This window comes from Loxodonta africana, chromosome 13 (genome assembly GCF_030014295.1).
Source record: "Loxodonta africana isolate mLoxAfr1 chromosome 13, mLoxAfr1.hap2, whole genome shotgun sequence".
NCBI classification, from domain to species: Eukaryota; Metazoa; Chordata; class Mammalia; order Proboscidea; family Elephantidae; genus Loxodonta; species Loxodonta africana.
In genome coordinates this window covers 31,789,089-31,810,517 of record NC_087354.1, presented here as the reverse complement: position 1 = coordinate 31,810,517, position 21,429 = coordinate 31,789,089, and the positions used below count along the sequence as shown (strand labels likewise).

At 40.5% G+C, this 21,429-nt stretch overlaps 1 protein-coding gene across 5 annotated transcripts in view; it reads right to left on the bottom strand.

The window, feature by feature from the left end:
• PDE8A (phosphodiesterase 8A) overlaps positions 1 to 21,429 on the bottom strand; it is a 134,242-nt gene that overhangs the window by 48,377 nt on the left and 64,436 nt on the right. For all 5 annotated transcript variants that reach the window (XR_010317383.1, XM_064267175.1, XM_064267177.1 and 2 more), the window contains exons 5-8: positions 20,619 to 20,673; positions 13,472 to 13,560; positions 9,430 to 9,508; positions 7,702 to 7,839 (exon numbers count right to left, since the gene is read on the bottom strand). Coding sequence is in view for 4 of the 5 variants with exons in the window: in XM_064267175.1 (XP_064123245.1) it covers positions 7,702 to 7,839; positions 9,430 to 9,508; positions 13,472 to 13,560; positions 20,619 to 20,673 (361 nt within the window). In the remaining variant the exon portion in view is untranslated. The remainder of the gene's footprint in view (positions 1 to 7,701; positions 7,840 to 9,429; positions 9,509 to 13,471; positions 13,561 to 20,618; positions 20,674 to 21,429) is intronic.

The following is a 21,429-nucleotide window of genomic DNA, read 5'->3' as shown; positions in this document are numbered from 1 at the left end:
TCCTTTCTGAGTGCTCTTATAAGAAGGGAAAAGAGACACAGAGACACACAGGGGAAGACACCATGTGACCACGGAGGCGCATACATCTATGATCCCAGGAACGCCAAGGATTGCCAGCAGCTACTAAAAGCTGGAAGAGACAAAGGAGGATATTCTCCTAGAGCCAACACCCTAATTTGAACTTCTAGCCCTCAGAAGTAGGAGAAAATAAATTCTTTAAACCCCCCACCTGTAGTATTTTTGGTATGGCAACACCAGGTAAATAAGACTAGGTAAGGAAACGTCCTTATGCAGCACAGTTTTGAAGGGAGCTCAGCTGGGAGAAGGAGGCCTCTACACAATCTGGCAGGTGTCATAAACAGGTGACAGCTAAACAGGTACCCTGAGCAGGCTGTCCTCCCTATCTCCAAGCCACACGTCTGCCTTGGAAAGCCACAGCAGACAGGTCTAAGGGTACTTCTGAAGCTTACTATCAAGAGAAGTGCGATAAAGAATGTGAGAGCTGTGCACCTCTGCTGATGCACTGAAAACAACTGAACTGTGTCCTCTAAATGGAGAATTGTTTGGTATGTGGATTAGGTCTCAGTGAAGCTGTTTTTTTATATATATATACATATATGAGACAAAGAAACATGGGAGGTCAATGCAATCAGTAAGTCACATTCAGGATTTTCTTCTCCCATCCTTTCTGAATAGACTTGGGTGCCTGACAGATCCCAGGTAAAGGTATTAACAAGCCACTTTGGCCCAAAGCTGAACAGAACAGTCCATCTACAGGGACAGCATGATTTAGCTAATGACTGATTAGTTAACAAAGTTGCCTCTAAGTTTTTCAGTCAGTAAAAACAAACAATATTTACTTATAACAGAAATATAAGCTTTAGTTTCTAAAATAACAGTAACTCCTTTAGAACGTTGCTATGAAGATTAAATCAGAAAGCACGCACAAACTCTCAGCAAAGTCCTAATGCAGGGCAAACACTCTGGCACACGTCATTCAGCTGAGGCCTCACTCTCCAGGTTGAGTCCCCTCAGAATGGTGCTGAGTGAGGGTCCACATTTCCCTTTTGCTCCAGGGCAAGCTAAGCACCGGCCTGATGTGATCCTTTCTTGGTGCCCACTGTCTTAAGAATTAAATTATTATCATCATGTAGTCCTATCCTAGTACAGTGCCTGCACAGAGAAAATAGTCAAGGAACACTTGGGGCTTTTGCTTATTGAATGGAAAAGGTAGCCTGAGGCAAGACCATGCAATTCTGGCAGCCAGACTAAGGGGCCATATACTAAGCTCTATACTGAGGGAGTAACACAGTCAAAATGGTGACTCACTGAGACTAATCACACAAGAGTCTAGGGTAGACTGACTGGGACAAGGAGGCCTAACCGGGTCTCAAAAGAATAATCCCAAGGTGTCTAAAGAAGGCCCTGAACAAGATCAGGCCCAAGCAGTAGTCATCACAGTTTGGTGATGGATTTGATGGGGGCAGGCCAAAAGGCAAGGAGGAATCAAAAGCCATTCTAGGAAACTAAGTTTGGGCAACTGTGAGGGTGGTCCATGGGCAGAGGCAGCAGGAGCTTGAAGAAGGTTGGTTTTTTTTTGTTTATAGGGGATGGGAGAAAATCAACTTTTAGACAAGTGTTTAATAAGTTATTTTGAAGATGATGACAGGATGTTGACCAAACCTTGGAAAAGAGGCTGGGACTAGAGCCAGGGAGGCATGAGACATCTATACAAAGCAGGAAAGATACCTCAACAATAAAGGGACAATAGGAGGGGGCAGAAGCCAGAGACCTGGTGAACTCAGGAGGAAACAGAAGAACAGCTGGAGAAAGGAGAGTCAGTGATGCAGGAACAGAGAAGAATCATGAGAGCCAAGGAAGGAAAAGATTTTGAAAAGTTAAAGGGTTCTGTAGCAGCACATTGTTATTGCGGTGCAGTGAATTACTATTACATGGCCTTTCTAGCTATGGTCTTGTAACTCCCCAAAATGATCGGCTGGGACTATGCAAATAAAGTACGTAAAACCCTTGCAGGGATTGGACAGTTTACTATGACTATGCAAAAAAGGTGAATGCGGCCCACCAACGGGATTGGTTAGTTTTGCCACCCTGCTAGGCTTAAAAGGACTAATTCCGCAGAGGTTCAGGAGGACCTCACTACCATCAAGAGGAGGAGTCTGGAGCAGAACACATCCTTTGGACCAAGGACTCAGGGTCCCTGCACTGAAAATCTCCTAGACCCAAAAGAAAGCAAATGCTGAAAACTGGTAAGAGACAGCAGCAGTGAGCAGAATGCCTTCAGGCAAGAGGCTTGCCAGCAGAGCTAAAAGAAACGTAACCCTTGCCTGTGCAAGGCAGAGGCCTGAGTGTGCTCCATGCGCGGGTTGCCTCGGAGGATCCCGTACAGTTTTTTCTCCAGCAGGGCAGAGGAGAACTCCTCTGGCAGGAGGCTTGCCAGGGGAATTAAAAGAGCTGCAACACTTGCTTGTGCAGGACAGAGGCCTAGGTGTGCCCCGTGCAGGGGCTGCATGCTTTCCCACCCCGCAGCAGCGGGGGTCCCGGTAGCATGGTTGGCAGGAGAGCCCTGCAGGCCCGGACAGCATAGCAGGAGCTGGCAGCAGAGGCCGAGAACAGCCCAGTTGAAGATGCTCAGGAGATCCTGTGCAGGAGTCTTCCAGCCGGCAGTGAGGCCCAGCAAGGCCCAGCAGCAGAGCAAGTTTCAGGAGTCACGCAGGCCCCCTGAACAGCATGGTGGTAGCTGGAGGCAACAGTGATACGAACACAGCATCTGACCTGATCCAGGGCGCATCTGCCCGTGACATTAAGAATGGACACAGATAATCTGGGAACGGGTAACTGGTTCTCCTTTGGGAATCTGTTGTTATTGTTTAATGTTTGCTTTTTTATAAATAATAATGGCTTTCATTTTGCCAGCACTGGGAAAGTGTCTTGTGTGTCCAGCGCAATCACAGACAACCGTAACACCCATAGAATGGCTGGTGCCAGTGGGTGTAGGTGTCTCATTCCTAGCAGTCTAACGGCTGCCTGGAAGTTTGAGGCACAGCATATTTCCATGTGCAGTGCAGACAGACAGCATGTACATACTGTTATCATGGACACAGCCAGCATTTATTCAGCATCTATTATAAGCCAGGGGAAAAATAAGACACAATTTCTGAGGGGAAAAAACTCAAAATTTCTAAGAGAGAAGAGACAATGTTAAGGCCAGGTATGGCGGCTCAGTGGTTAAGCGCTTGGCTGCTAACCAAAAGGTCGGCAGTTGGAATCCACCAGCCGCTCCTTGGAAATTCTATGGGGAACTTCTACTCTGTCCTATAGGGTCGCTATGAGTTTGAAATGACTTGACGGCAACAGGTATCTAAGAAGACATGAGACTGGGTTTTAGAACTCTGATAGACTGAGAAGCCTTGGGCAAGAAAAAAAGGCAAGAGAGTCAAGAAGGATATAAATGCGGATACAAAGAAGTATGAGTGCGGGGGCTGAAATTCAAGGTACCTAATAGTATGAATTATACTCAAAAGAGGAGCCCTTGGCTGAGAATAACGGGTATAGAGTGTTAGTGGAGAGTGGTCAGTGTTTGGAATGTTCTTTGCCTGAATAGTCAGAATTTCTCCTCTGCTCCCAAGAATATCCAATTTATTGGCACACTTAGAATCTGACGCTCCAATCCATCTACCCCTGGTCATCTGACACCTTCCTAAGTCTCTTTTCTCCGTCCCACTCTTGGTGGATGCCTGGCCTCTCCTCATTGACCACAGGCTTCCACTGTTCCACAGGGATGGCTGCCTCCTCAACAAGCTCCTCTTCTCCCTAAGGAGATGGAATTAGAAAAGCTATGTATTTTTTCACCTCAAAAAACTGGTCCGCTAGGCAGCTTGTCTGCTGCAGTGTTGCCAGCAAATCAACAGGTTACTGAAAAAGGACAAATGGCTGCTTTTCCACTCTCCCCAAGAACTTTGAGACAGGCACAACATAACCAAGTTCCTTTTTGAAATAAAGCAGTACAGAGATTGATAATATAACATTTCATATCTCTGCTAACGATAAATATAGATTTTAGAGAACAAGTCTCTTGCTATTCAAGTATGATGCCCTTTGTACGTGGTGCCCAACAGCATAACTCCAATAGGGACAAGAAGTTGTTCCCACAGACTGAATGGCCACCTCGCCTCCCTGGTCCACTTGTACTCCTCTGTGACAAGAGCATGCAATGCTTCAATATAAGTGTTACCAGATCAAGGTACAGGAGGGCCATCTCTGGCTCACTCCCAGGTGAAGCTCACATATTCAACAAAACCGTCAGCTGACCCAGTGGCAGCCGGGGACCTAAATGCCAGGCTGGGCTGTCAAGGTAAAGCCCCTACCAAGGCTGCTGTGGTATGGGATGAATGCCCTCCTGCGGTCCCTTCTGAGTACACCCTTCTCACCCATGAAGAGAAACACTAAATCTAACTCCTCAGTGCACCTGAGCACCTAAGGTCTCTTCATCCATCCTTCATTTCTCTTGCCAGAGGACCTTCTACCCTCTCTTATAAGAAAAGCATCTTCCCTAGGAATACATCCTAGAGAAATAAGAGCTATCACAAGAATACACATATGCACATCCATGTTCACTGCAGCATTATTCACTAAAGAACAAAGATGGAAACAACCTAAGTGCCCATCAACAGACGAATGGATAAACTAAGTATGGTACATACACACAATGGAATACTATGGGATGATACAGAACAATGATAAATCTGCAAAACGTCTCACAACATGCATGAATCTGGAGGGCATCATGCTGACTGAAATAAGTTAATCATGAAAGGACATGTTATTGCATGAGACCACTCACTATTATAAAGAAACAAGAAAAGGTTTACACACAAGAAAAAAAAAATACCAAGGATGGTAGGGGGAGGGAGGGAAAACTACCAAACAGAAGACACGTGTTAATACTGGTAAAGGGAAAGGCAATACACTGTACAGGGGAAGTCAGCAAAACAGGACTAAGGCATGGGAAGACACCAAGAGGAGCGCAACAACAAAGACCAACAATGATAATTATGATAGCATAATTAATATTAAAAAAAACCCAGTGCCGTCAGCATATTATAAAAACTCAAGAAAAGGTTTACACATAGAAAAAAAAAAAAACCTTTGATGGTTATGAGAGAAAGGAAGGACAAGGAGGGGAAATCATTAACTAGATAGTAGACAAGTGTCGACCTTGGGGAACGGAAAAACAGCACAACCCGACCAAAGCAAAGTCATAGAAGTTTCCTAGACACATCCAAACACCTTGAGGGGCTGAGTTACTGGGGCTGAAGGCTGTGGGGACCGTGGTCTCAAGGGGCATCTAGCTCAACTGGCATAACATAGTTCATAAAGAAAATGTTCTACATCCTACTTTGGTCAATAGCGTCTGGGGTCCTAAAAGCTTTCAAGCACCCATCTAAGATACATCTATTGGTCCTGTCCCATCCAGAGCAAAGGAGAATGAAGAAAACCAAAGACAAAAGGAAAATACTAGTCCCAAAGACTAAGTGACCACATGAACCACAACCTCTACCAGCCTGAGCCTACAAGAACTAGATGGCACCTGGCTACCACCACTGATAGCTCTGACAGTGATCACAATAGAGGGTCCCGGACAGAGCAGAAGAAAAATGTAGAACAAAATTCAAACTCACAAAAAAATACCAGACTTACTGGTCTAACAGAGACTGAAGGAGCCCCCAAGATTACGGACCCCAGATACCCTGCTAACTCAGAAGTGAAGCCACTCCCAAGGTTCACCTTTCAGCCAAAGATTAGACAGGCCTATAAAACAAATGATAGCACTTATGAGGAACTGAAGCCTCAGCGGAGACTTTCTCCTGCTCCCCCACTGTTCCCCGCTCCCCCTTGCAGCCTGCCATGCCACAGCTTCTAACTGCCATTTGGCCCAACCATGCTTCTGCCCTAACCACAGTTTGAATTTGGTGCCAGAATCCTACACATGCATGAACCAAGACTTTGGCGCCTGCACAGGACCTTAAGAGCTGTGCCCTCAATCTGTCCTTGGACCTGCACATCACCGACATGATTCAACATCGGGACCTCCAAATGTGGACGTGGAGGGCTAAGGGCAGAGAGTGCCGGGCACCAAACCCAACCCCCAGACACCACTGGAAATAAACAACTCCCCAAGCCCCTCAGACAGTGAGCACGTGGCCGTAGAGTCGCTAGACCCCCTGTTGCTCCTTGTCTGCTCAGAGAATAAATTTCTACTTTGTTTCGCTTGCAACTGGTGGTGTGGCGTCCATCTCATTTCGACTGGCTGATAGGACAGGACTAGAACCCTCGTTCAGTTAGAGAACATGCTTCTTAGTTCAATCGCATATATGAGAACAAATGGGCAACACTTGCCCAAAAGCAAAGACAAGAAGGCAGGAAGAAACAGGAAAACTGGACAAATGGACACGGGGAACTCGAGGTACAAAGAGGGAGAATGCTGTTACATTGAGGACATTGCAACCAACGTCACGAAACAATTTGTGTATAAATTTTTGAATGAGAAACTAATTTGCACCATAAACTTTCATCTAAAGCACAATAAAATTAAAAAAAAAAAGTCATTTGTGGTAGAAAAGTTGAAGGCAAAATAGTCTTCTATTAGTGTCCACTTTTGTTACTCCCCCGATAGCACATCTCGGGGCCCTTGCAGTTACCTGTGCTTTCTGTATTCTTATTTCCAGGCACTCCCGTGTGCTCAGAGCCATGGGAAAGCAGAGGGGAAAAAAGCTCACTCAGTGTCTTTAAGGGGCCCAGTCCAAGTAGGGGGTGTAAGTCCTGCCCCAATTGTGGTTTGGGAGAGCCAAATGCCACAGGGCAGAGGGCACCCCTTCCTCTGGGGTCTCCACAGAGGGGGTAGGACAGGAGGTCACCAATAGTCAGACGTTTTGAATAATCAGATTAATGGTCCCTACCCAACTTCCAAAAGTGAAAAAGAACCCAGCAGAAAGCACCAAGAGTCACTGGGACAGCAGTAGACTCTTTCTTCTCATCACGTTTTAAAACGTACGAACAGCGAGATGCTGCCAGAGCCACCTCAGAAGAGAAAACACCTTCCAGACTCCGCGCCTGCCTTTCCTTCAGCACTATGATTATGCGACTTCTCACATTATTTGTAATAAATGTTTTTGTTAGTTTCCCACCCTGGAATATAAGCTCTCTAAATGCAGGAATTTTTCATTTGCTCTTCTTTCTGTACCAGGATCTAGCACAATGCCTGGCACACAGCAGGTATTCAAAAAATGCTGAATGAATGAATGAGGCTCAGAGAACCACTGGGCTCAGCTGAGTTCTGAGAATGTGCTGCCTCACTGGAAACCACTTACTCAGAACATTTACCAACATCTTTTTTTTTTACCACTTAGATCAATTATTACAAAGATGAAAACAATTATTTTAAATGCCAATTACAGTTACTCTGCTTATTGGCTAATCATACCATAAAAATATACTTACTTGGCCTCAAATTCCTATTCTGCAAAATGGGGATAATAAGGATAACACTACCTAAACTTCCCCAGGCTGTTGGGAAGAGTAAGACTGAGATTACCTGGCACTTGCAATGCTCAATGAGCTCTAAGTCTCCTTCCTTCCCACTTTGTTATTTCAAAGTAAAAAAGGTACTGACCTCTTACTTACCTTGCCAATCCTGATATATGAATTTATAGTATTGAGCAAGTCAGCCTTTTTTTCATTTATAGGCACTTCAGCTAACTCCTTCCCTATTAATTCACCTGACTGATAGCCCATTGTTGTTTCAAATGCAGGATTTGCATACTGGTGGGGGAAACAAAAGAAAAAACATCAAGTGAATTAAAAGAAATTTTGAAAAGAGGGCAATTAAGGGTCTTCAACCAAAGCCATCATATTCATCCCCTAGAAGGCTCAGGAACCATGGCGGTTCTAAAACTGCAAGAGCACACCCCATAAAAACCCTGGAGTCCAGAGAAGTTTCTGCTCCAGTGACACCTGGCTGAGCTTTCTACAGTGTTCCCATGAGGTTCCGGCAAGGCGTGGTAGGCCTACTCCCACTTAAACAATGGCAGAGGAAAAATCCGCATGGAGACTGCTACAACAGGGCTGTTTATGATACAATGGAATACAGCACCAGACTCTTGCTGTTAGTTGCCTTTGAATCGATTCTGACTCATAGCAACTTCACGTGTGCAGAGTAGAACTGCTCCACAGGGTTTTCAAGGCTGTGAAGCAGGAAGCAGGTGGCCACGCCTGTCTTCTGAGGTGCCTCTGGGTGGCTAGCAGTTAGTGCTTAACCATTTGCACTACCCAGGAACTAACCCAGGCTCTGCTCTCACTGCACACACTTGTCTGACCTCCACAAGTCACTTAGCCCCTCCGAGGCACTCTATGCATCTGTATAATGGGAATGAAATACTTACTTTGCCTATCTCATGATTCAAATGAATTATGTGTGTAGAAAGCAGGCTATGAACTAGAAAGTGTTTATAAACGTAACGCTTTATAGTTACATTTCAAATAAGTTATAAGACTAGGAGAAAACGTATGGGAAAGCTACACATATGCTAATGATGATAAAACAATAGTTGACCCTGCTTATCGAGGTTTGTCTTCCTCGCTAAGCACTATAGCGAGGACTTCACACACATTACTTTGTTCAGTCCTCAGAACACTCTTACGAAAGGTAGGTTGTTAGTATTATTGTTATTCCCATTTGTACAGACAAGGAAGCAGATTCAGATGGATTTAAGTGACTTGCCCGAAGTTACACAGACCTACCTGACACCAAAGCCTGTGCCCTCAACCACTGCCCTGTGTTGCCTCTCAGGGCACTGATCCCTGAATGATGATACTATCAACTCATTACCAAGACAGGCACAAGTTAAGGTGGAGAACGGGAACGCCAAGAACTAAAATCAAAGTGGAGCTAATTCTCAGATAAAAGGAACATTTCTCTGGCACAACTCCCTTTTTGGTTGTTATCTAACAGTAACCCAACAAGTCATTTATTTTAAGTCACTTATGTAAACCCACTTTAATAATAACGGATAACTTATTCAATCATTCCTAGGTCTGTTAGTTTTGAAATGCTTTAATTATTTCTAGTAAATTTCTTTAAGTGCTAACTATCTGCACAGTGAGAAATAGGAATACAAATGTGGCATTTCTACAAAACATTTTTCTAGCACCTTAGTCTTTACTATTTTTTATCTATAAGGAATTTGTTTTAAATTATATATTTTGTAATTTTGTTCTGATAATTCTCTAAGGAAAGATTGGTTTCTTGAAGTTCAAAAAGAAAAAAAAAAATCACATCACAGGGGTACAAAGCTAAAAATGAAAGCAAACAAAACAAAAAACCCAGAAGGACAAATTTCCAAACTAACAAACCTGTATAATGTGGTCTTCACTTGTAATTTCAATTGCTTCTTGACTTTTCTCTAGTGCAGTGAATACTGAGTTACAAGCCCTTTACGGATAGCAAAACAAAGCACTGATTAATATAAAGACTAAAAATCTAATACATTCTTGGGGTACTGCATTATTTAAATGCTGTTTTTTTTTTTTTTCTGTCTGATTAAAAGGTAATGCATACACATTCAAGGAAAAAAGGAAGGGATATTAAAAAGCATAAAGAAGAAACAGACATCCCTGTTCCTCCCCCTACTCCCTTGACGAAGCATTCCTATTCAGAATTTGTTGTCTTTCCTTCCAACCTGAGGAGGCAGTAGGCCAGGGCAGAACAAACACCAGGGTTCAAATCACAGCTCTTCACCAGCTGTGGGTCCCTGGGTAAATCACTGAACCATGTCAAATGTACCTTCTCACCCCCTGAAGAGGCCTTGTGAGGACTACACAAGAGAATGGAGTCAAGTACCCAGCAGAGTCTGGCAGAGTGGAGGCATTCAATCACTTGTAGCTATTACTTGAAACATATTATTTTCACAAAATTGGGATTGCCTGGAATGACTAGATTTCTTCCCTTGACTTATACTGTGAGCATTTTTGTATGTCCTTAGTGTTTGAAAACATTTTATTACATAAGTAGCAAATGTTTATTGAAAGAAATTAGAAAATAAAGAATAAGTAAATAAGATGCCACTTCATGCCCACTAGGGTGGCTATAATAGTAGACAGATAATAACCAGTGTTGGCAAGGATATAGGGAAATTGGAAGCCTCATATACTGCTGGTAGGAATCTAAAATAGTACAGCCCCTTTGTAAAACAGTCTAGTAGTTCCTCAAACGGTTAAAAGTAGAGTTACCATACAATCCAGCAATTCTACTCCTAAGGATATACCCAAGAGAAATGAATATATAGGCCCACACAAAAACCTGTACACAAATGTTCATAACAGCATTATTCATAATAGCTGAAATGTGGAAACAACTCAAATGTCTACCAATTGTTGAGTGGATAAACAAAATGTGGTATATCCATACAATGGAATATTATTCAGCCATAAAACAAAATGAAGTACTAAGACATGGATAAATCTTGAAAACATTGTGCTAAATAAAGAAGCCAGACACAAAAGGCCACTTATTGTATGATTCCATTTATATAAAATATGGAGAACAGGCAAATCTATAAAGACAGAAAGTAAGTTAGTGGCTGCCTAGGGCTAAGGGGAATACAAGGAATTGGGGGATTAGAAAGTGATGGCTAAAGGGTGCAGGTTTTCTCATTGGGGGTGATGAAAATATTCAAAAATTGTTTGTGGTGATGGATGCACAACTCTGCGAATACACTAAAAGCCACTGATTTGTATTCTCTGAATGCGCGAATTATCTGCTATGTGAATTATATCTCAATAAAGCTGTTAACGAAATAAATGAGTTCAAATCATCTGAAATCCCAATACCTAGACATAGCAAATAGCGCTCTAGACCTTTTCTGATGTAAATATCTATCTTATACATATATATATATATTTGATACATACACACATGCATACACACCCCTGTAGTTTTAAGCAAATAATATGTATGCACCTTCTAGGTCTGCCAGCCTCGCCCTCCCCCCGCATAGTACTTTTATTAGCACCACTTGGCCAATTTTTTTTTTTTACATGTTGCTGTAAAAAGAAAAAAAATAGCACAGTGTGCTTATAAAAATACCTCAGAGCAAGTGCAGCTGGCAAACAAACAGAAGGCATGCATTATTTGTATAAAACTATGGTGTGGGTGTGGGTGTGTATATATTTATAAAAATGGGGTCATGTGATACAGTTTTATAATCTGCTTTTCTCACTTAAAAATATACATTAATATATTTTCACATCAATAACTACAGTTTTCAATCATCACTTTTTATAACTGTATAATATTCTATTGTAAGGTTATGTTGTAATTTATTCAACAAATTGCCTATTACTAGACATTTGGGTTGCTTCTGGGTTTTTTCTTGCACAAGGAATCTCCTACAAGATGTAATAGAGATTCTCTGCCTCAGAAGATGAAAAAAAGGAACTGCCTGCTTGTTCATAAACTTTATCGATAGTGACAAGGAGGCTGTAAGAATAACAATACTTTTACATTACTCCTGTATTACTAAACTGTCTTGCCAAACAAGACAAAGCAGCTTAGCTAATGGAAATTAGCTATTTCTTAGCGCATGAAAAACCAAGAGTTAGTATGTGAATTATACCTCAATAAACTGTTATTTAAAAAATTAAAATAAGAAAAAAGTTCCCACTTCTGATATAACAAGCTTGGAGGAATTGGAGTTGTGAGAAATTTATCATTCTTTCATTTTTGCAGATCTGGCAAATAAAAAATGGCACATCATTTGCATTTCTTTGATCACTAGTGAGGCTGAATCTCTTGTCATGTTTATTAACCATTTATATCCCTTATGAACTCTTAACCATATCTTTAAAAAATTTTTCTACTGGGATGCTTCCTTTTTTTAAATTGGTTCATGAAAGCTCTTCACACATTTAGCATATTAACCTAATGTCTGCCCTATACGTTACAAACATTTATTTCTAGTTTGTCATTTGTCTAAATTTTTAACATTTTATAATGCTTGTTTCATTTTTTGAACTGTAAAACAAGCTCAACATTTTAATGCTGTCCAATCTGATCCCCTTCCTTCGTGGAAGCTGGTTTTTAAGCCGTGCTGAGAAAAGACTTCATCATGTGATTATATACATTCACTTACATTTTTTACTTTTGTGGTCCTATTTTTTACATTTAAATCTTTAATTTATTAGAGTTTATCTTTAGTAGAGTTTGAAATAGGAATATAACTTAATTTTTTCCCAAATAATTAACTAGTTGTCACAATTTTATTCAATGGAAAGTCCACTCTTTCTCCTGTAGATTTAAAATGCTGTGTGGATCATATACTAAATTCTTAAATGTACTGAAGTCTGTTTCTGGACTTTACATTCTAGTTCACTGATCTAGCAGTAACACAGTTGCTTGTTACAGCTTTTAAATGCATTTTAATATCTGGCAGAACAACTCTCTGTTTTCCCCAGTTCCCTAGTCCTGCGTTTTCTCCTTCGCTTCATATTTTTATATTTCCATTTGGCTGTCACTAGGAGCAGAGCATCAGGCAGGGCATGATGGGAGATGAAGCCAGAGAAGTGAGTGGTAGACGGGCCGTGGAGAAGCCTGCAGGCCACATTCTGGAGTTGGGACTTCATCTTGGAGGCAGCAGGGAGTCACAGAACAGTAACACAAATGGAATAATGTGTTACTACAGCGTGGAGAATGGACAAGGAGTCAAGACTAGATGTGGGGAGACTAAACTGGCTGTTTCAATCATTCAGGTAAGAGACGGTAACAACCTAAACTAAGAGAACGGCAGTGAAGATGAATATAAGTGGACAGATTCCAAAGGTACTTAGGAATTAAAAACAATAGGACATGGTTAATGATTGGATTTAGGGATGAGTGAAGGAGACAGGGTTTCAGCATTCTTTCAACATTAAATATTTTTCTGTTTTTCTTGCTCTACAAGGAAACAGGCTTCCGTTTATATTTCACTTCTTTAAAAAACTGTTTATCAAGAGCAAATCATAAAACACTTATACTAGAGAAGAAAAAATGACACTTCTAAGAGATAACCAATGTTTATAACAGGGTGTGTGTATACAGTAAAAGTATTTATTTTTTCCTTAAAAAACAAAATAGGTAACTGAGTATATACAACTTTGTATCCTGCTTTTTTTCTCGTAGTATAATTTTCATGCCCCTACTTTGAATGAGGGTATCCATTCACTAAGGTGACCACCAGAAACCAAGGTAGACTCCAGAAGTCTGTACAATGAGAGGTGGCACTCTGTCAACCCCTCCTTACTGCCATACCCCATTTTAGCAAGAGGTCAGATATGGCTACAAAGTAAACCCACATCCAAAGTTCTCACTTGTAACAGTGGCCTGTGTGGCCCACTGGGTTTCTGAAAGTGGTAGAATTACCTGAGTTTCAGTTGGGATCGCACTTCTCCATACTCCAGCTGGATCAGCTCATTGTAACAGGCCATGACGCTGGGGTTTTCTACATACCTCTACAAAAGAAAGGGGAGCTATGTGGATAAGCAAATGTACATCTTTAAATTAGGAATCTCGATACAAATAATCACTTCTTTTCAACGCATTTCTCAATTGGGAAACTGAAATCTAAAAAATATCATCATTACCGATGAACAGAAGAGGAGAGATGAAGCTTACAGGGCACCAAATTAGCTTTTCAAAAAACACAGTTTAAGAATGCTTTTTCTTTCAGTGCTTTGAGTTGAGTAAAGGGGATTTTGATGCTCTGCATGGCATTGCTAAAGCAGAGGGTAAAATACGGAGGAGACAATTTTTTAACTACAGTCTTAAATATTAGGCTTTTATAGAGTATATCACTTATTGAAGAGTAACATTGAATCCTCTTTAAATTCATACAAGCTCACAGTAAGCGAAAATATGCTTCCATTTCTATTCGCACCTGTATCTCACCTCCACTGAGGCTGCACTTTGCTACACTGTTGTTGTTGCTGTTGTTAGGTCCACTGAGTCATGGTGACCCCATGTACAGCAGAAACACTGCCCCATCCTGAGCCATCCTCAAAATCTTTGCTGTATTTGAGCCCACTGTTGCAGCCACTGTGTCAATCCATCTCATTGAGGGTCTTCCTTTTTCTCTGACACTCTACGTTACCAAGCATGATGTCCCTCTCCAGGGAATGGTCCCTTCGGATAACACGTCCAAAGTACACGAGACAAAGTCTCGCCATCCCTGCTTCTAAGGAGTGCTCTGGCTGTACTTCTTCCAAGACAGATCTGTTTGTTCCACTGGCTGTCCATGGCATATTCTTCGCCAACAACATAATTCAAAGGCATCACTTCTTCTTTGGTCTTCCTTATTCATTAGCCAGCTTTCACATGTATATCAGGTGACTGAAAATATCATGGTTTGGTTCAGGCATACCTTAGTCCTCAAAGTGACGTCTTTGCTTTTTAACACTTTAAAGATGTCTTTTGCAGCATATTTTCCCAACACATACGTCCTTTGATTTCTTGACTGCTGCTTCCATGGGAGTTGACTGTGGATCCAAGTAAAATGAAATCCTTGACAACTTTTTTTTTCTCTGTTTATCATGATGTTGCTTATTGGTCCAGTTGTGAGGATTTTTGTTTTCTTTATATTGTGGTGTAATCCACACTGAAGGCTGTGGTCTTTGATCTTCATCAGTAAGTGCTTCAAGCCCTCTTCACTTTCAGCAAGCAAGGCTGTGTCATCTGCATATCGCAGGTTGTTAATGAGTCTTCCTCCAATCCTGGTGCCACGTTCTTCTTCACACAGTCCATTTTCTCAGATTATTTGCTCAGCATACAGATTAAACAGGTATGGTGAAAGAATACAACCCTGATGCACACCTTTCCTGACTTTAAACCACGCAGTATCCCCCTGTTCTGTTCGAACAGCTGCATCTTGTTCTATGTGCAGGTTCCTCCTGAGCACAATTAACTGTTCTGGAATTCCCATTCTTTGCAACATTTTCCATAATTTCTTATGATGCACAGTCAAATGTCATTGCATAGTAAATAAAACACAGGTGAACATCTTTCTGGTATTCTGTTTTCAGCCAAGATCCATGTGACATCAGCAATGATATCCCTCGTTCCAAGTCCTCTTCTGAATCCAGCTTGAATTTCTGGCAGTTCCCTGTCGATGTATTGCTGCGTCTTAAGTCACCTAGTGCTGCTATAACAGAAATACCACAAGTGGATGGCTTTAATAAAGAGAAATTCATCCTCTCACAGTCTAGTAGGCTAGGGGTCCAAATTCAGGGTGTTAGCTTCAGTGGAAGGCTTTCTCTCTCTAGGGGAAGGTCCTTGTCATCAATCTTCCCGTGGTCTAGGAGCTTTTCTGCACAGGAACCTTGGGTCCAAAAGACACACTCTGCTCCCAGCATTGCTTTCTTGGTGGTATGAGGTCCCTCTGACTCTCTGCTAGCTTCTCTCTTTTGTATCTCAAAAGTGATTCGATTTAGACAAAATCTAATCTTGTAGATTGTGTCCTGCCTCATTAACATAACTGCTGCTAATCCCATCTCATCACATCATAAGAGATGGGATTTACAACACATAGGAAAATCACATCAGATGACAAAATGGTGGACAATCACACAATACTGGGAATCATGACCTAGCTGAGTTGACAGTATTTCTGGGGGACACAATTCAATCCATGACAGGCTGCAACTGCTTTTGAATGATCTTCACTGAAATTTTATTTCAATGTGATATAATGATATCGTTTGATAACTACCACATTCCATTAGATCGCCTTTCTTTGGAACGGGCATGTATATGGATCTCTTCCAGTCGGCTGGCCAGGTACCTGTCTTCCAAATTTCTTGGCATGGAATGAGTGCTTCCAGCACTGCATCCATTTGCTGAAACACCTCAACTGGTATTCCGTCAATTCCTGGAGCCCTGTTATTTGCCAACGCCTTCAGTGCAGCTTGGACTTCTTCCTTCAGTACCATTGACTCTTGATCATACGCTACCTCCTGAAATGGGTGAATGTCAGCAAATTCTTTTTGGTACAGTGACTCTGTGTATGCCGTCTTTTTTTGATGCTTTCTGTGTTGTTCAATTTTTTGCTCAGAGTCCTTCAATATTGCATTTCAAGGCTTGAATTTTTTCTTCAGTTCTTTCAGCTTAAGAAATGCTGAGCATTTTCTTCCCTTTTGGGTCTCCTAACTCCAGGCCTTTGCACATTTCATTATAATACTTTGTCTTCTCAGGCCTCCCTCTGGAATCTTTTGTTCAGCTCTTAACGTGATCGTTTCTTCAGTTTGCTTTAGCTAATGTATGTTCAAGAGCAAGTTTCAGAGTCTCTTCTGACATCCATTTTGGTGTTTTCTTTCTTTCCTGTCTTTTTAATGAACTTTTTCTTTCTTCGTTTATGATGTCCTTGATGTCAGCCCACAACTCATCTCAGCTTTGGCTGTTAGCATTCAATGCATCCAATCTATTCTTGAGATGGTCTCTAAATTCAAGTGGGATGTATTCAAGGTTGAAATTTTGGCTCTTGTGGACTTGTTTTCTTCGATTTACTCAACTTGAACTTGAACTTGCATATGAGCAATTGATGGTCTGTTCCACAGCTGGCTCCTGGCCTTGTTTTGACTGATGATGTTGAGCTTCCCCATCTTCCCTTTCCACAGATGTAGTCGATTTGATTCTTGTGTATCCCATCTGGCAAGGTCCACGTGTATAGTCATTGTTTATGTTGTTGAAAAAAGGTATTTACAATGAAGAAGTTGTTCGTCTTACAAAATTCTATAATAAAACCTCTGCCGTCATTTCTATCACCACGGCCGTATTTTTCCAACAGATAAGTGGTGGTTTGTTACACTAACATCTAACCAAAGCTCAACTAGCCAACAAATGATTATCCTCCATGGCAGAGGGACTGACAGAAGCCATGGATTTGCCAGTATCTCTTATTGCTGGGGACATTGGCTTTTTTTAATGTAATATTTACTGGAAGCATTTCATGCCAATTAAAGCAAATTAGGTAGATCTGAGAAGCACAGACCCACTCCACTAAATTATATATCCCATGAAGACATCCTAGTAGCCACTGTGTTCTGTAACACTGTTCCATTCAGATGTAAAAAATCCTTGTGAACATTTACTCAGCCCTATTTCTGCAAGCCCTGGTGGCACAGTGGTTAAGGGCTCGGCTGCTAACCAAAAGGTCAGCAGTTTGAATCCACCAGCCGCTCCTTAGAAATCCTATGGGGCAGTTCTACTCTGTCCTGTAGGTTCACTATGAGTTGGAATCAACTCGACGGCAACAGTTTTTTTGGTTTATTTCTGTGAACAGAATGGATTTTACCTGCTCAATAAATGGATTACACCCTATCTGACTGAGGCCTAAGAGGTGGGGCATCTGCAGGCTATTATCTCCAAGTCTGAGTATGACGCAGGGCCCCTTCCAGAGTTCCTTCTGTTGCCAGGGCGAAGGCAGACGTCCCCATTTGAAGAGTGATCAGGGTTTTGTCTGGGTATCAAGCAACCTAACGATCCAGTCCCAGATGACGCACAAATGCAAAGGATCTCAAGTAAGTGTACCGTTGCAAAGAATTACGAAACAAGCATCAAAACTGAAGTATGAGCTGCTAAAAGCAAAAGTGGTGAAAGTCAATTTTTTGTTGTGGGAGATCAACAGAATTTTACATTGATTGTTGAAGCAATTAAGTTCAATGATTCATTTTCTTTGTTGTAGAATATGTGGAATATTCTTTTTGTAGAAAATGTGATATATAGGAAAAATCTTAGTACCCTGCATCCACTAAAAATTTTATCATCTAGCTCATCTCATTCCGTTAAAATGGCATACTACTCCACTTTTGCATTCAATCACTAATATTACAGTCACATTTAAAAAAGAAGTTGTATCATGGATAGCTTAAGACACACATACACGTATATATATAACTCACATATGTCATTCGAAGGTGTGAGTAAGCAGAGCAAGGGGCACCACAGATTATCAGTGTTCAGGGCCTTCACATACCTTAAGCTGGCCCTGTTTTACCTCCACCACCTCTTCACAAACTTGCAAACACCTACGGTTTGCTAAGATAGTCTAGAACTTAAATACTGAGCTATTATTTAAATTTCCCTTTTGTTATGTCTCTTCTGTTGCAAGGATATTATATGTTCTAGTCTGTACTTATTCATTTAGGTCTAATAGATAGATAGATAAAACTAAACACACACATATGCACAAATGTATGTACAAAGAGAGAGAAAGAAGGAGAGCGAGAGCAAGAGGAGGGTGGTGTGAGAGATAATGCACATGGTGGGCTTCCCTTCTCTCTACTTTTCCTCCTCTTTTCATCTTCCCTTATCTTGAGGCTTCTGCTCTAGTTCATTCCTTGTATGGTCAGACTCTTCTCTCAGTTTATTTTCCTCAGATAGGGTTCTTAGGGGAATGTGTCTCTGATTTTTATTTATACCCTCAAGTATCTTTCTTTTGACCTGAAAGGTGAACAGCAACATAGCTGGTATAATTCTTGGGTTGCAGTCTTTTTCTTTCTGTAATCGCTAATTGGACTAAAAAAAAAAAAAAAAAAGTACTGTTTTATACAGTAAATGCGTTTATCCCATATTCATCATTTTCTTTGCTCCACATTCCTCCTGCATTTCATATCTTCCACCTGGGATCACCTGCCTTCTGCTTCAACTGTATCATTTAGAACTTCTTTTTGCAAGGATCTACTCTCTTAGTTTTCACTTTTCTGAAAGTCTTTATTTTATCCCCATTTTTGAAAGATGTTTATCTGGGTATAGAACTCTAGGTTGGCAATTATTTTTTCCTACCACATTAAAAATATTACTCCACTGTCTCCTGTTTCCTGTTTGTTGCTGTTGAGAAGTTATCAGTCTGTCATTCTTTTGAAGGTAATCTTTTTTTCTCTGGCTTATTTTAAGATCTTTTCTTCATTTTCTTTGTTTTGGGGGATTCACTATGATGTGTCTTCTTTTTATTTACTTTGGTTTTGCTGAAGTTTTTGAATCTGTGAACTGTAGTCTTTCATCAGTTCTGGAAAATTCTCATTCACTCCTCAAATACTTCCTCTGCTTCATTCTCTCTCCTCTCCTTCCAGAACTCCAATTATATTTATGCTAAACCTTTACACTCTGGTCTCCACATTTCCTAAGCTCTCTAACTTATTTCGTATCTCTGTGCTACCTGGTGGATAATTTCTGTTGATCTACTGCCTAAGTTTAAAATTTTTCAGTTACTACGTTTTTCATTTCTCAAAACTCAATTTGTTATGTTTAAAAATCTGCTATGTCCCTTTTTATAAGGTTCCTATTCCTTTCTGATATTGTCAAGCTTTTGTTGTCTTTTATTTCTTTATATATACTACGCATAATTGCTTTATAATCCATGTCTGATAATTCTACTAACTGAGGAGTATGCAGTTCTGTTTCTGCTGTCTTGCACCCCTGCCCCCACAGTAGTTCTTAGTCATGATATCTTGACTCCTTGTGGGTTGGATGGTTTTGACTGAGTGTTGCCTGTTGATCTTGAACAATTACTTGTACAGATTCTCCAAGGCCTCTGGGAAGGATCTGTATTTGCTTCTGCCAGTTACCTAGCCTTACTCCTCTTCCAGAACCACGTTAAACTAAATTCATGGCTTGAAGTTTCTTGTTACCTCACTAATACAAATTTGGGCTAGAAATTTGCCCAAAGGTCAACCTTACTTCAGTTTTCTCCATCATGATTTCCAAGGCTTCATTTGCAACCCACTTTACCATTGGATATATTTTTATGAAGCCCTGGTGGCACCACTGGCTAAGTGTTCAGTGCTAACCAAAAGGTCAGGAGTTCAAGTCCACCAGCTGCTCCCTGGAAACTCTATGGGGCAGTTCTACTCTGTCTTACGGGGTAACTATGAGTCAGAATTGACTTGACGGCAACAGTTTGGTTCTTGGTTCGGACAAAAGCCCTCGGCAGACTTTTGGCTTAGGAGAAACCAACATTTTAGAGCTGGGGTGGAAGAAAAGAGAACAGTGTTTGGGTTGCCTTATTTACAGAATCCCCGAACTTGTCTTAAAAGTTCCATACATATAGAGGACAGGGAAGTTGGTAATAGGGAACCCAAGGTTGAGAAGAGAGAGTATTGATGTGTCATGGATTTGCTAACCAATGCCATAAAATAATATGTGTACTGTTTAATGAGAGCCAGTTTGTTCTGTAAACCTTCATCTAAAGGACAAATAAAAAAAAGAAGAAAAAAGCTGCATGTATACATACAAGCATTATAAAAATATATCCCACTGTATAATTTTTAATGAGTAAAGCATTAAAGGAGATTTTATTCTGTTTACGTGACTTTAGCAGACATAGTTTTAAGAGAATAAGAAAGTAAAGTGTGGTAGATTAGATTACCCAGTTATAAAGTTACACCAAACTGTAATGGCATAAGGACAATTTTTTTTTTTTAACTTCAAATTAATTCAAAACTTTTGCTGAGCACTGAACTGAGAAAAAATAATTTCTCACACTGAATTATACTCGTATAACAAAGAAGCTGGTACGTACCCTTGTAAAACCAGCAGCAACGAGGGGCATTACAGATGACTCTTCTCTATCCCCCCTTCAAAAGAACACAGTAAAAAGTTAGAGATAGTTTTTATCAATTATATCTCCCTCCTTTAACTATGCACTAATTTACATAATACGACGACTGTGACATAATGAGTACTTTTGGATGAATCAGGTTAATATAAAAATCTAAAGTATAAAAGTTGAAAATAATTTTCTGTTTCAATTTCATATTTAGCTTTTTGGCAGTATATATTAATACTTGAAATACAAAGATTACATTAGTCAGAATACAGGGATGTGCACATACCTATTTAATATGTAAAAATTTAAATGTAAACTAAATTACTCTGACTTGCTTCTACCTTCAGTTTATTAAAAAAAAAAAAGGTCCCTCTTCCCCCTAACAGCTCAGGAAAAATTTTAAAAGACACAGAAAAATTTCTTATATCTATAAAAATATATAAACTAAACATTTATTTGAATACTCCCCTCCTCCTCACATATTTCTATTCTTTTCTCATCTACAGTTTAAGGATGAAATACAAGATTTTCCTCTATTTCTAGAAAATTCAAATCTTCACAGAAATCTGAGTTAGAAGGCCCCAAGAAGATACCCCTGGAACGTTCCTACTTTTAGGAACAGAATTCTCTGATGGTTTGTCTATTTCTAAAGTAAAAGGCAGTTCAAAACCACAGAAATTCCCTCCATGAAGTTAACTGGAGAAGCAAAAGAAAGAAAGAAAGAATAAAAAAGAAAAGGCCAAACTAAAAAGAATCATGCCTGTGACAGCATACAAGTTATTAT